The following is a 13,505-nucleotide window of genomic DNA, read 5'->3' as shown; positions in this document are numbered from 1 at the left end:
AAATATTCAGTTTGTCTGGCAGTATCATTATGAATGAAAATATTTTCACAAAAGCAAATATCTGCATAAGGCATTTAAATGGGACTTTTTAAATGTACTAATTTATGCATTTAAAAAGCTGTTGAGGGAGGCGCCGGAAGTCGGGGTGCGCCGTATCCCGGAGGCCCGCTTGACTGCAAGTGGCTGTTCGCTGAGGGACACGGGCAGCCATGGTCTCAGACGAAGATGAATTGAATCTTCTGGTTATCATAGTTGATACCAACCCAATTTGGTGGGGAAAGCAAGCATTAAAGGAATCTCAGTTTACTTTATCAAAATGCATAGATGCAGTGATGGTGCTAGGAAATTCTCATTTATTCATGAATCGTTCCAACAAACTTGCTGTCATTGCAAGTCACATTCAAGAAAGCCGATTCTTATATCCTGGAAAGAATGGCAGACTCGGAGACTTCTTTGGAGACCCTGGCAACCCTTCCTCTGAATTTACTCCCTCAGGAAGTAAAGATGGAAAATACGAGTTGTTAACAGCAGCAAATGAAGTTATTGTTGAAGAGATCAAAGATCTAATGACTAAGAGTGACATAGAGGGTCAACATACAGAAACTCTGCTGGCAGGATCCCTCGCCAAAGCTCTTTGCTACATTCATAGAATGAACAAGGATGTTAAAGATAATCAGGAAATGAAATCAAGGATATTGGTGATTAAGGCTGCAGAAGACAGCACGTTGCAGTATATGAACTTCATGAATGTCATCTTTGCAGCACAGAAGCAGAATATTTTGATTGATGCCTGTGTGTTAGACTCCGATTCAGGACTCCTTCAACAGGCTTGTGACATCACAGGGGGACTGTACTTGAAGGTGCCTCAGATGCCCTCCCTTCTGCAGTATTTACTGTGGGTTTTTCTTCCTGATCAAGATCAGAGGTCTCAGTTAACCCTCCCACCCCCAGTTCATGTCGACTACCGGGCTGCTTGCTTCTGCCATCGAAATCTCATTGAAATCGGCTACGTGTGTTCTGTGTGCTTGTCAATATTCTGCAACTTCAGCCCTATCTGCACTACATGCGAGACAGCCTTTAAGATTTCTCTCCCTCCTGTACTGAAGGCCAAGAAAAAGAAACTGAAAATGTCTGCATGACAGTAAAAATTGTTTCCCCATCACTTAGAGCTATTAATAGAAATTATATGGCAGAAGCTTTGTTAGGAAGGCTCTGAAAAAAAGAGAGAGATGTGTAAGATAAATGTTAATGAACTTTCTTACAGGAAATATAGTAAAACATCATCCTCATCCTATGCTCCTTGGGGGCTGATTTATTTGAGAGAGTCATTCTATGCAATATACCCTAAAATATTTTCTGACTGGTTTTTGTCCAGAAATGGAGGAAGAAAGCACAAATTTGTGATTTTTTTTTTTTTTTAAATGAGGTGATCGTTTGTCAAAGCCAGTCTGTCCTGATTATAAGCGTCAGAACCTACCAAGTCTAGGTTCTTACTGTGAAATGTATGACGTGAAATTTGAACACAGTTTTGGAAAAAGTGACTATTTATGGAGTAATGGCATTAATCAAGATAGAACGTGTTACTTGAGTCAACACTTAACTTCGACAGTAGTCACGTCAATAAAATCCTTGTTTTCTAGATTGAGATTTAGCTCCAGATATTAGCAGATACTTATTCTTTTGTCTGACATTAGTACATGTTTGGACAGAGTTATCCAAATGATAGTTTGTCACTGAATATCTCTAAAATCTGATTTTAAATGAGTGAGGAGAGTGAGTGCAGTAGTTTGGTGGGAACTTCTTTAAGAACAGTTGTGTGAAGAGCTTATTTGTGAAAGCCAGGGTCTGGGTTCTGAGGGGGAATTTCTTGGGGAGAATGGATTCTGTACAGTGAAGTGTTTCCCCACATAGAATTCATCCCTTTTTTAATGAGGAGGGGGAAAGCATTAATACTGGAGAACTGTTCTCTAGAAGCTTTGGACTTAATACTGAAAAATTCTATAAGTTCCAAAGAAAAATTATTTGCAACAATAAAAAACTTATTTTTCTATGTAACCTTGAAGTTATTAAAAGTCCTTTTAAATTCCAGCAGAGTGTAGGAAGCGTTTTTAGGAATGGTGGCCAATTTAATTTGTTTTTAAAAAGTAAATTGACAAAGACCTATTTGTGTATACAACCTTGTATATAAATAAGATTTTAATTTTCTCTTGATACCATCTCAGAAACTGAGTCTCATTTAAGCAATTTGGTGTTTGGTTGGATTATTTCAAGTAGATTTTATATTCTGGATTTACAATTTTGTTAACAAATACACAAAGATTTTGGTGATCACTTTGCAAGTATTTGCTAATCTTTAAGAATCTGTTTTTCTTTTAAAAATAATATTTAATATTTCACAGCCTAACTGTGTAATGGAGATCTCTATTTTAAGTCTAGGAAACAAAGCATCATATATCTAAAGATGAATAATTTCAAACAAGCTGATAAGGTTTTTGTTATTACTTTTTCATTTGACATGTTTTATGAACTGGCCTAATTCTGTTTAAATTTTATTTTTAACAGTTGTGTTTGTGGTTTATTTTGTATAAATGTTTATAATAAAATAATTTAAATTTTCAAAAAAAAAAAAAAAAAAAAAAAAAGCTGTTGAAAAACAAATTAATGACTTTAAATAGAAAATCTGTATGGAAAACCAGATTTATAGATGCCAAGGATAAATATTATATGGGTTAAAAGAAACCAAAAAACAAAGCTACCTACAATCAAGAAAATATTAACCTGCAATTTAAGAAAATAGTGTATTCCTATTACCTGTTGCTATTCGATGAAAAATTACTGGAATTGGCTCTGTAGTAACTAATACATCTTCATCATTTTCTGAACTTGACACATATGTATTATCTGCAAAAGAAATACAGACAACTAAAGGCATAGTAACTTGAAAAAGTACAACCTTTATTAAAAAAAATTAAGGTATAGCCACATCACTTCCAACACTCATAAGGCACACACTACTGTTCTGATTAACCTCAGAAAAAAAATGAAGTAAATTGCAGGTTTATGTGCGAATTAATTGTAAATGGCTTCTTTAAAGATGTTTGCATCTCCTAGAGAAATATGGACTTTGGATGGAGACTATCCAAACACATCTCTAACATCCATGCAGTGATGGATCATTTGGACGCAACTGCTTGCCTCAACTCAGTGAAGAGCATCCTTCCCAATATTGGTACCAAGTATATGGTAATATGACACACGACTGTTATTTTTTTTGCTCATTGATGATTACAGGGCATCTGCGACACAGCTATTCAACAAATATTTAACCAATTTTTAAATAATGGTCCTATAATACACTCATCAATGATGTATAAAAAATGTAAAAATATATATAAAAAATAAAAGTATAAAATATACCTAACCCACAATAGAAGCCTGTATCAATTTCTGCTAGGAGAAATGAGTGTTCAGATGACTTACTGAACACATGATAAAAGATCTTGAGCCCAGTTTTCATAATATTGTGTCAGTACAGTGAGAACATGATTTTTAACTGATAGACAGCTAAGTCATTACTTTATTTCCGAAGAAACATCTGTACTGTTTTTAGACCTTGAGTAGTGAGTAAATGACAGTGATATGTATTCACAACGTAGCCACAAAACACTCTCAAAGTCACAAGGCTTTAAGTTATTCAGGAATCTGAGAGGAGATGGGGTGGATTAGACTTGAAACAAAACAGGTTTGCCCCATTACTTTGATTTGTTCTAATTACAAATTTTGCCTTATTTCCTTTTCAAGTAGCATCTAGGAGGGTGTGAGGATTTTTGTGTTTATCAAGTGAGACCCCGGATTAAGAAACAGACTTAATATAACTTTTTAATTACTGTCTCATCATATTAGGTGAGCCTTTGACTGCTTATCTGGGGTCTCTTCTGTCAGTAAACTCATACCTTCAGGTGAGGGTCAACAGCTGCTCTGTTAAAACAGAGTTTTATAATTTCTTAACCCTCATTCAGAGGGTTCAGTCCATTTTTAAACTTCTTAAACCCTCATTCAGAGCCTTACTGATTCACTGTGCATAGTTAGGTTTTCCCTATGAACAATGGATTCCTTGACGCAAACTTGAGAAGAAAAAGCAATGGAAGCAATAGCTGACCACCAACTAGAAGGGAAGATCGAGAAAAATCTGCACAGTGGACTCCTTATCATGGAATATCTCAGCGTCATGGAATGAGGAGGACTCTACTAAAGCATCAAGAGGCAAATAAATTAGAACTTTCTGTTTAAGAAAACAGGGAAATGAGTAACTCAATTTAAAGGATCAAATGGGGGGCTTCCCTGGTGGCGCAGTGGTTGAGAATCTGCCTGCCAACGCAGGGGACACGGGTTCGAGCCCTGGTCTGGGAAGATCCCACATGCCGCGGAGCAGCTAGGCCCGTGAGCCACAACTACTGAGCCTGCGCGTCTGGAGCCTGTGCTCCGCAACAAGAGAGGCCGCGATAGTGAGAGGCCCGCGCACCGCGATGAAGAGTGGCCCCCGCTTGCCACAACTAGAGAAAGCCCTCGCACAGAAACGAAGACCCAACACAGCCAAAAATAAATAAATAAATAAATTAATTAATTTATATTAAAAAAAAAGAGTAAAGGATCAAATGGCTTACACAAAGTGTTGACACTGGAAGGCAGTGAGGTGTGATTCAAGACAATATAATTTAGTAAATAAATGTTGCATAATACCGAAAGACAGGATTAGGCATTCGACATATCATTTTCTAAGAGATTTTCTACCAGTCTGTATTTTGATTAGTATTTAAGCATTAGAACACTTTTAATTTCTGCTTTTGGCTTAATTTACCCAAACCAAAATGTTTTCAGTTTGCATGACAGTATCCATTAAATAACCATTACGATACAATAGGCCAGATCACAGAGGTGTATTCAAGTCGAGAACAGAAATGTAAGAGTAGACAAAGCACTTCAAATCTGACTCTGCTACCAATTAGCTGTTGATCCCTTCAAATCTAAGCCACCGTCTGCTTAGTTATAAAATGAAGAGGTTTGCTGATGATCTTTGAGGAGCATCCCAGCTGTCTGAATTGATTCTATGTTTTCTTTTGTTGTTGTTTAACTAATTATTTCTAAATCTTCCTCAACCTATTTTGACATCTGTAATAATACATTGTCTTTGTTTAGACATAGGAAAGTAGGACACAAAAAGGATAAAGAATGCATTTAAGGTAACAGAATGAGTCAGTGACAGAACAGAATGCTTTCGAACTCAAATTCCTTCATGGGAAGTCTCCCACTTGAGTCTAAGGCTGACAATTTTTTTTTCTGAAAGCTTCTGGGGACAATTAGGTTCTTTAACGTGTATGTTTTATAGAGAACCTGTAGATTTTTGTTAAAGGCTGTTAACAGTATGAATATTTTCTCTTCCCTTCCCTACCAGACTACGCAAGCATTACTGGAACTTCTGTGGATAAGGGAGAGATAAGTAGAGAGCTATGGAAACGCATCTCTTAAACTACTGCTTTTATTCTATTTCTAATTTAAGCCATCATTCCATTATTCATTACTATGTAACTTAATAGAAATAATTATAAATAATAACTATCCTGGTTTTGTAATATAATCTGCATATTTCCCCTACATATGATATTCATGTCAACCACCAAGCCAATCAATTATTATCCCTATTTTAAAGATGAGGAAACCAAGGCCCAGAAAAATTAATTCACCCAAATTATTTAAGTAACTAAAGTAATTACACATAGCGTAGTAAGTGGTAAAACTGTCTGAATCCAAACATCAATGCTTTGCTATGTTTTTTTATATCAAAATATTGTCACTCAACAATTGCAGTATCTTGTAAAATATGTAAGAGAAATGAGAGAATTCATACCCTCCAGTAGGTAAGCCTCCTAATTAAAGGTGGTAACTGGTGAGAAAGAATTCTGCTGGCCTGTCACAACAGAGTCAATTATCTGTGATTTGTAATATACTTACCTTTAAAAAACAGAAAACTGTCTACAGAATAAACTCCACAGGCAAACTAGAAGGCTGCTTTATTTCTTCATTTTATTTGAAGAGCCAATATATCTTTAGTATTTCATTTATATACATGTTATTATGTATACCTAAAACTTGAAGACCCTCTCAATTTTCATTTTCACAAAAACAATGAAATGAGTTCCAATAGATGGCACAGGTAACTTAATAGATTAAAATTATAAAATGGCAAATCTGCTAAGGAAATAAATAGCATGGCATAATCCTGAATTTGGAGGATTATGCTGATACATGTTCATAGGGCAAAAAAAATTCCATACTGTATTTTCACACTTAGACGATGAGATAAGCACTGAACCGTATTATCCAGAAAAAGTAGGGAAAAAATCCTGAGGAACATTAGCAGAAGGAATTAATAAAAGTACTATCAAGATTACTGCATTTAGAAATTAAAAGCAACATAAAAGAGAGTTATTTGCTTGAAATAATTTTTAAAATAGGCAAACTTTTGGAAGAAAAATCAAGGGGAGAAAAAGACAAGAATAAATATAAAGTAACAGAAATGAGAAAGGAGAAATAACCACAGAGATGCAGAAGATTTTTAGACTTACAGACTGAACACTATTAAAAACACTTTTTGCTGAAAAATTTGGACATTCCTCCAATATAGTGGGCTTTCAAGAAGAACACATGTTAAACAATGACTAAGAAATAGAAACAAAAGAACAGGTTCACCAATCATGGCAGAAAAATATGACAACTGCTCTAGAACCATCCCTAAAAGGATACCAGGCTCAGATAGATTTGCTAGCAAGTTCTATCAAATGCCATAGAACAGTTTAATTCCGTCATCAATTTGAAGTATTTAATAACAGAGTACATGACAAAATACACGTAGTTCTTATAGGGCAGCCTTAAGATATCTGCTAATATAACTTGTCACCTTCTATTCAAAGGAGAAAACATATACGATACCTCATCAGATGCCAAACAAGAATTCGATAAAGACTTAATACTCATTCTTAAAAGAAAAAAAAAGCTTAGTAAATGAGAAAAGGAATGATACTTGCTTTTCTGAAAGCGACTAGAAGCAAGCTCACTAATTTTGAGAAAAGGAACAAAGATGCCAATTTTCATATCTATTATTAAAAATCATTCTGGAAGTTCTAGGCAGTACAAGAGGAGAAAAAAATACAGGTATGAATACTGGAAAGGAAGAACAAACATATAATTTTTATATAATATTATCTATATGAGAAATCAAGCATATTAACTGAACTCCTAGTACAAATAACTATGGATTAAAATTTAATAATGGGGAACATATTATCATAGTAATATTCACTTTGAAGAAAGTTCCATAAAAATACTACTACTACTTCTTCCTCAGAAGTGATAGGAATCAGAACTGAATTATAGACTTGGTTACCACCAAACTACACATCCTTGGGGAATATTTAACCTCTCTCAGCACATTTCTTCAAGTATAAAATGTCATGATAGCACTTGTTCTGTCTATACACAGACTGGTATTTAGAATCAATTCAATCATGTATAAGAAGATACTTGGCATCAACCAATTCAAAATTCTATCCCCAAATGCACTAATCTCTCTCTCCATCTTTGTTTTACTTACACTTCTTTTTTATAAATTAAATTATATTGGAAATTCACTATGAACTTGTTTCATGATGTAAACTCAATTTTAAAAAGCACTAATGATAACCAATACTTTATTTTTTAATTTCAATTTTTGTATACTGTAGTTCCAGTGGGGCTCCCGTATGGCAAGAAAAACCAGAGTAATACTTCTTGGCCACAAGAGGGAGCTAAACATTTGGTTCACTTGGTTTATTAAAGGCATCTACCATATTCCTTGCGCTACAGAATAATTCACTTACTGTCTTCAGGGGGCTTTCATTTGTGGCATTATTTCTATCACCCTGACTTAAATGTCCTGCATCTCTCTTGGCTGACATCTCTAGGAGCTGCCTCAGATGAGAAGCATAATAATCATAATATTTACAATAAATAGTGGGGCTTTTATTTTCCTAACATACTTAAGCAAACATTCAGCATCAAAAACATACTATATCATAATAAGGGAGAGGGCTGATTGCAAAACCAGCTAAGAAAATTTTTTTCTTTATACATTTCATGTCTTGGTTCTTCCAATAATATCTGCCTAGAATACTTTTTATACTACTATTAAAAATAGGCATATTTTTAATAATGAATAACTCTCCTTGTAAAATTGCACAATAGTTTTATAGAATGCTATGCTTAAAACATATGGAGATCATAGCAAAACAATTGTAAGGGAACTTATGATATGTGAAAATTATTTTAAAATGTAACATTTGGTCTTACAAAAAGGTTAAATGCATAATGCAAATTGCCACTGGAAATACTTAGCTTAAAGGCTAAAAAAATATTTTACAATATCCTCATACCACATTATTAACTAATTATTTAAAAAAATAGTCAAAGTATACACAATCAAAGTTACTTATAGCAATCTACTCATTTTATACAGAAAACTACGATCCCAATCATGCATAGTAAGTGAATAAAATGGCTAGATTTGAATAGGAATTGTAATTATGATTTCAATTTATGACCCTGACAGATCAGAACAGTTAGTTTGGTAACCATCAGATTTTATTAAGTAAGAATGCTCGAGTAAAAAATATATATATGAAACATAGGCAGTTAAAATTTGCTAATCTTTGCCACAGAATATGATAAAAAATAGATTCTTGCATTATACTTTTTTCTTTGGGGTAAACTAATCAAGTCATATTTGATCTACAGTAAGTCTACAGTGCTCATGCTCTACTCAAGATAAAATTACAGACATCATTAGTGAGAAAAATACTAAAGATAAAGTCCAAATTATCATGACTTAAATGTTGGCATACACATCCTGGGCTCTGGTGAGATTACAGTGAGTCTAGAAAGTAAGACTGAACATGGCCTAGAAGAAAGATACTGGTTTGATCTATAGAAAAATAAATCTGTAGTGACCTTACATTCAGTTGTCTATGGACAAGTGTGTGTGGATCTAGTAATCTATTTCAGGACACACAGTGAGGATAGCTGTGCATATGCAAGAAGCCTAGTACAGTCTAGCAGTATGGTCCACGGGCTCTGGACTACTGGGTTCAAATTGCAGTTCTTCCTCGTACTAGTAGTGTCATCATTCATCTGTAAAATGAGGATATTATAGTAACAACCTCAGAGAGTTGTTGTGAGACGTGTTCAATTATATATAAATTTAGAGAAATTAAGAAAGGCCTATTATTTTCAAATATTACTATTATTTTTAGCTATTATTTTAGCTGTTACTCCTACCCATTCTTTTTAGAGTATGAAAAGCTAAATAATGCTCCAAAGCCAACAACTAAACCAGTTTAGAGAATCTTTATTTTAATTGTAATGAGGTAAATATACAGGATGAAGCTATCATATGGACTCAAGGAAAGTAGTTTCATGGGAAAACTATTTTGATTCTGTACTGTGTCTCAGGGTGAGACATGTAACTCACAGGCAATCAACAGAATTCTTTTATATCTTTAAGTCTTCCCCTGCCAACCCTTCACCCTAGATATATTTATGTACATTTTACATCTCCAGAAGAAAAAAGTATTCAAAGAATCATGGCATGAATATTTGTAATAAAAAGAAAAAGAAAAACATACCTGGGTAATCTTCAGATACATGTACTGAATAGGACACACTGTCAAAACAGGAAAAAAAAAAAGAGAGAGAGAGAAAAGAAAGGTTCAAGTTACTGCTAGGGCAAACATGCTTTTACACAATAAAAACCAACCCCGTGTTACCCATTACTTTATAGAGATATAAGTATAGATACCAAAATGGATTAGAAAACGTCTTTGATATTTGACACAGGAAACATACAGATTTTTAAGATATATGACATAGTAAGATATACCTTTTGTGATACTTTTTTTAGTATAGCTAGGTCTTTTATCTCAGCAACGTCTAACATTCAGTTATTTATGATCATGTGCACTGTTTGCTCGGGTTTTATCAAATCATCTTTTCTTACCAAAAATGAAGTCTTTCTCCTGTTTAGTACGGCACCCAAGAATTTAAACATTTATAAATTTAAACATTTATTTTTAACATTGCTTCCTCACAATATGCTGTGCTTTTGAAACACTTCCTTTTCTTCAAAGAATTAACAAAAGTATGACAGTGTAACTAATAGCTATTCATCAGCCAATCTTTCATCATTACTATATATAATAAATAAAATACCTCCTGTTCTCAGAAGGATTGAGTTGTTTCAAAAATCATTTTTAACAACTCCTTTTTCAGTAACTCCACTGTCTCTATGTACCTATCTCATATGACATATGGGGATTTGTCATACTTTGCTTACTCTCCTCTCTGTGTCAAGTAGATTGCAAGTCTCTCGAGGTTAAGGTCCATGTCTGTTCGTATTTTCAGCACAGTTACCTATGGTAGACACAGAAGCATGATGCACAGCACATATTCAATACTAGCTTTTTGGATGGATCAGGGGAGCTGCCACTTGTCACAGAAAAGTCAAAATTGAGCTCGAGTTCAGCCAAAATAACTGCCTGTTAAGACCGAAAAAATATCAATTCTCTTTGAAGAAACGTACAGAATACAGAGCCTATGTAACGTATCGTTCACAAAGTGAAAACAGTCCAAATTACTTGACATATGAACAAACAGGAACCTTGAACCAACATTCGAGAGAAAATTTGACCCAAGTGTTGGGATTAGCCCTCAATGATGTTAAAACAGTTAATAAGTATGGTTAAGGATGTAAAGGAAAATCCAATCTCAAGAAGAAACAAATAAACACAAAGACATCATCAGGGTCTTGTGGGACACTAGCAAAACAGCAAATAATTTATATAATTAGACTTTTAGCAGGTGAAAAGAGAGAATAATGCAGGGGAAAAAAAGCTGAAAATCTCCTCATTTGGGTGAAAGACATAATGTATAGATTGAAGAAGCTCAGAAAATCCCAAACAGGATAAGTGCAAAGAAAATTAATTCTAGGTACACACAGTCAAACTGCTGAAAACCAAATATAAAGAAAAAAAATTTAGGGCTTCCCTGGTGGCGCAGTGGTTGAGAGTCTGCCTGCCGATGAAGGGGACACAGGTTCGAGCCCTGGTCTGGGAAGATCCCACATGCCGCGGAGCAACTAGGCCCGTGAGCCACAATTACTGAGCCTGCGCGTCTGGAGCCTGTGCTCCGTCCGCAACGAGAGAGGCCGCGATAGTGAGAGGCCCGCGCACCGCGATGAAGAGTGGCCCCCGCTTGCCACAACTGGAGAAAGCCCTCGCACAGAAACGAAGACCCAACACAGCCAAAAATAATAAATAAATAAATTAAAAGACAAAACGTTCAAGTACAATTGGTGTCTTTAAAAAAAAAAAAAAAGAAAAAAATTTAAAGAAGAGAAACAAATGGCACATTACATATAGGGAAACAAGAATCAGTGTTAAGTTTTCATAAGAAACTATGGAGGACACGGGACAGTTGAACAGTAAAGAGCTGGGGTGGGAGGGGAACAGGGGGGAAACAAACAACTATGAAACCAGAATTCTTTATCCAGGCTATATATCTGTCAAGAATGAAGGCAAATAAAGAAGCTTTCAGATACAAGGAAATTGTGGAAACATGTCCCAGCAGACCTAAAGTACAAGAAATCCCACATGAAGTTCTTCAAGCTGAATGATATCAGAAATTCAAATACCCAGAAGGAATGAAGAGCACCAAAAATTGTAAACATAAAAGACTATTTTTCTCTTAATGTTTTTAAAATACACATAGCTGTTTAAAGTAAAAATTCTAACACTTCATTGTGTGATTTATAACATATGTAAATGTAGTACACATGACAGTTACAGCATAATGTCAGGGAGGGGTTAAATGGTCACATACAGTTTCAAGGTCCTTAATCTTATGGGAAATGGTATAATATTAACCCTAAATAATAACTCTAAGAAAACTTAAGAATATATATTGTAATTCCTAGAGCAAGCACAAAATAAGATTAAAAACAATAATAAATTAAATGGAATTCTAAAAGCATTTTGGAACCTTTAATCCAAAAGAAAGCAGGAACAGAGGAACAGAAAACAAGGGACAAATAGAAAACAAAATAATAAATGGTGCCTGAATCCTACCATAGCAAGAATTGCCTTAAATGCTAATGGACTAAACACATTGAATAAAAGGCAAAGGTGGACAGATGGATTAAAAAAAAAGCTAGATCCAATTCTATGCTGTCTTTTAAGAGATCCACATTAAGTAAAAAGACACAGGTAGTTTGAAAATTTTTAAATGGAAAAGATATACCATGCAAAGGTAAGCATAAGAAGACAGAAGTGTTAAACAAAGACCTCAAGACAAAGATACAAAGAGATCATTCATAATATAAAAGGGTCAATTCATCAGGATGAAGGCACAATAATCATGAATGTGCATGTACCTAATAACAGAGCTTCAAAAACCATGAGACAAAACCTGATAGAATTAAAGGGAATAACAGAGAACTCCACAGTCATAGTGTGAGAAATTGACAGATCCAACCCCCCCTCTCCCCAAAAAACTCATTAAAGACACAGATGATCTAAACTAGATTTTCACTGAAAACTACAACCACAAAAGATATTCAAAAGAATATCTTTGTCTTTTCAGGTACATATGGATACAATATTCACCAAGATAAATCATATACTGGTCTGTAAAACTAGTCTTAATAAATGTGAATGGATGGATGATCAGGGTTCAGTAGTTTATATCCTGGGTTTCCTGGTTCATCTTGTCCTACGACACTAAGTCGTTAAGTCCTCAAGAAGCCACTGCCTTTTAGAATTTGTGACTGGGCTTTGTGACTGTGGCCACAGGCGATGCAACCCTCCCAGGCAAGCCCAAGTCTCCAGACTCCACCAGCCAAACCCCTGGCACCGTTGCTTAGTCCTTGGAAAGAGATTAGGCAGAGACAAGAAAGACTAAATAAAGAAAAGAGTAGGCAAGAAAGATGGTTAGTAATGAGACCAAGTACTGATATACTGTTCTTTCATAAAGCATATTTAATTGTTCAATTAATTCAAGAAGCATTTCTTGGTAACCTGGTAGAAGCCAAACACTGTGTTAATGCCAAATAAGATTTAGGTAGAAAAAAAATCAGGAAATAACTAAATGATTAATTCAGAGGGAAGCAAAGAGTATGAAACATAATGAATATGCTAGACAAAGGAACTTGAATATTTTAAAGCACAACAGTCCTTTTTTTTTTTCCACACACACACACTGTATTTTATTTTTACAAGAGATAAATAGACTGACAGTCCTTTTTTTTTTTAATAATTATAGATTCACATGAAGTTACACGGTTAGTGCAGAGAGGTCTCATGGATGTTCACCAAGTTTCCCCCACTGATTATATCTTCTGTTCCTACAGCACAACATCAAAAGCA

General features: G+C 34.7%; 2 protein-coding genes across 4 annotated transcripts in view; one reads left to right on the top strand and one right to left on the bottom strand.

Moving 5' to 3' along the window:
- Window positions 1-13,505, bottom strand: part of PARP8 (poly(ADP-ribose) polymerase family member 8) — a 183,809-nt gene that overhangs the window by 79,722 nt on the left and 90,582 nt on the right. For all 3 annotated transcript variants that reach the window (XR_009007117.1, XM_007195568.2, XM_057540280.1), the window contains 2 exons: window positions 9,714-9,751; window positions 2,812-2,901 (listed from right to left, as the gene is read on the bottom strand). Coding sequence is in view for 2 of the 3 variants with exons in the window: in XM_007195568.2 (XP_007195630.1) it covers window positions 2,812-2,901; window positions 9,714-9,751 (128 nt within the window). In the remaining variant the exon portion in view is untranslated. The remainder of the gene's footprint in view (window positions 1-2,811; window positions 2,902-9,713; window positions 9,752-13,505) is intronic.
- LOC102999331 (general transcription factor IIH subunit 3) lies at window positions 140-2,614 on the top strand. The gene has a single exon (XM_057540281.1). It carries the CDS (start codon window positions 210-212, stop codon window positions 1,137-1,139), a length of 930 nt encoding a protein of 309 aa, XP_057396264.1. The 5' UTR covers window positions 140-209; the 3' UTR covers window positions 1,140-2,614.

The sequence above is a fragment of the Balaenoptera acutorostrata genome, chromosome 2 (assembly GCF_949987535.1).
Source record: "Balaenoptera acutorostrata chromosome 2, mBalAcu1.1, whole genome shotgun sequence".
In the NCBI taxonomy this organism is placed as follows: domain Eukaryota; kingdom Metazoa; phylum Chordata; class Mammalia; order Artiodactyla; family Balaenopteridae; genus Balaenoptera; species Balaenoptera acutorostrata.
Note: the sequence above shows the minus strand (reverse complement) of the source record. Positions and strands in the feature narration are given on the sequence as shown.

Excerpts from the sequence above, each read along its gene's own strand:
- LOC102999331 (XM_057540281.1), top strand. The coding sequence starts at position 210 with ATGGTCTCAGACGAAGATGAATTGAATCTTCTGGTTATCATAGTTGAT.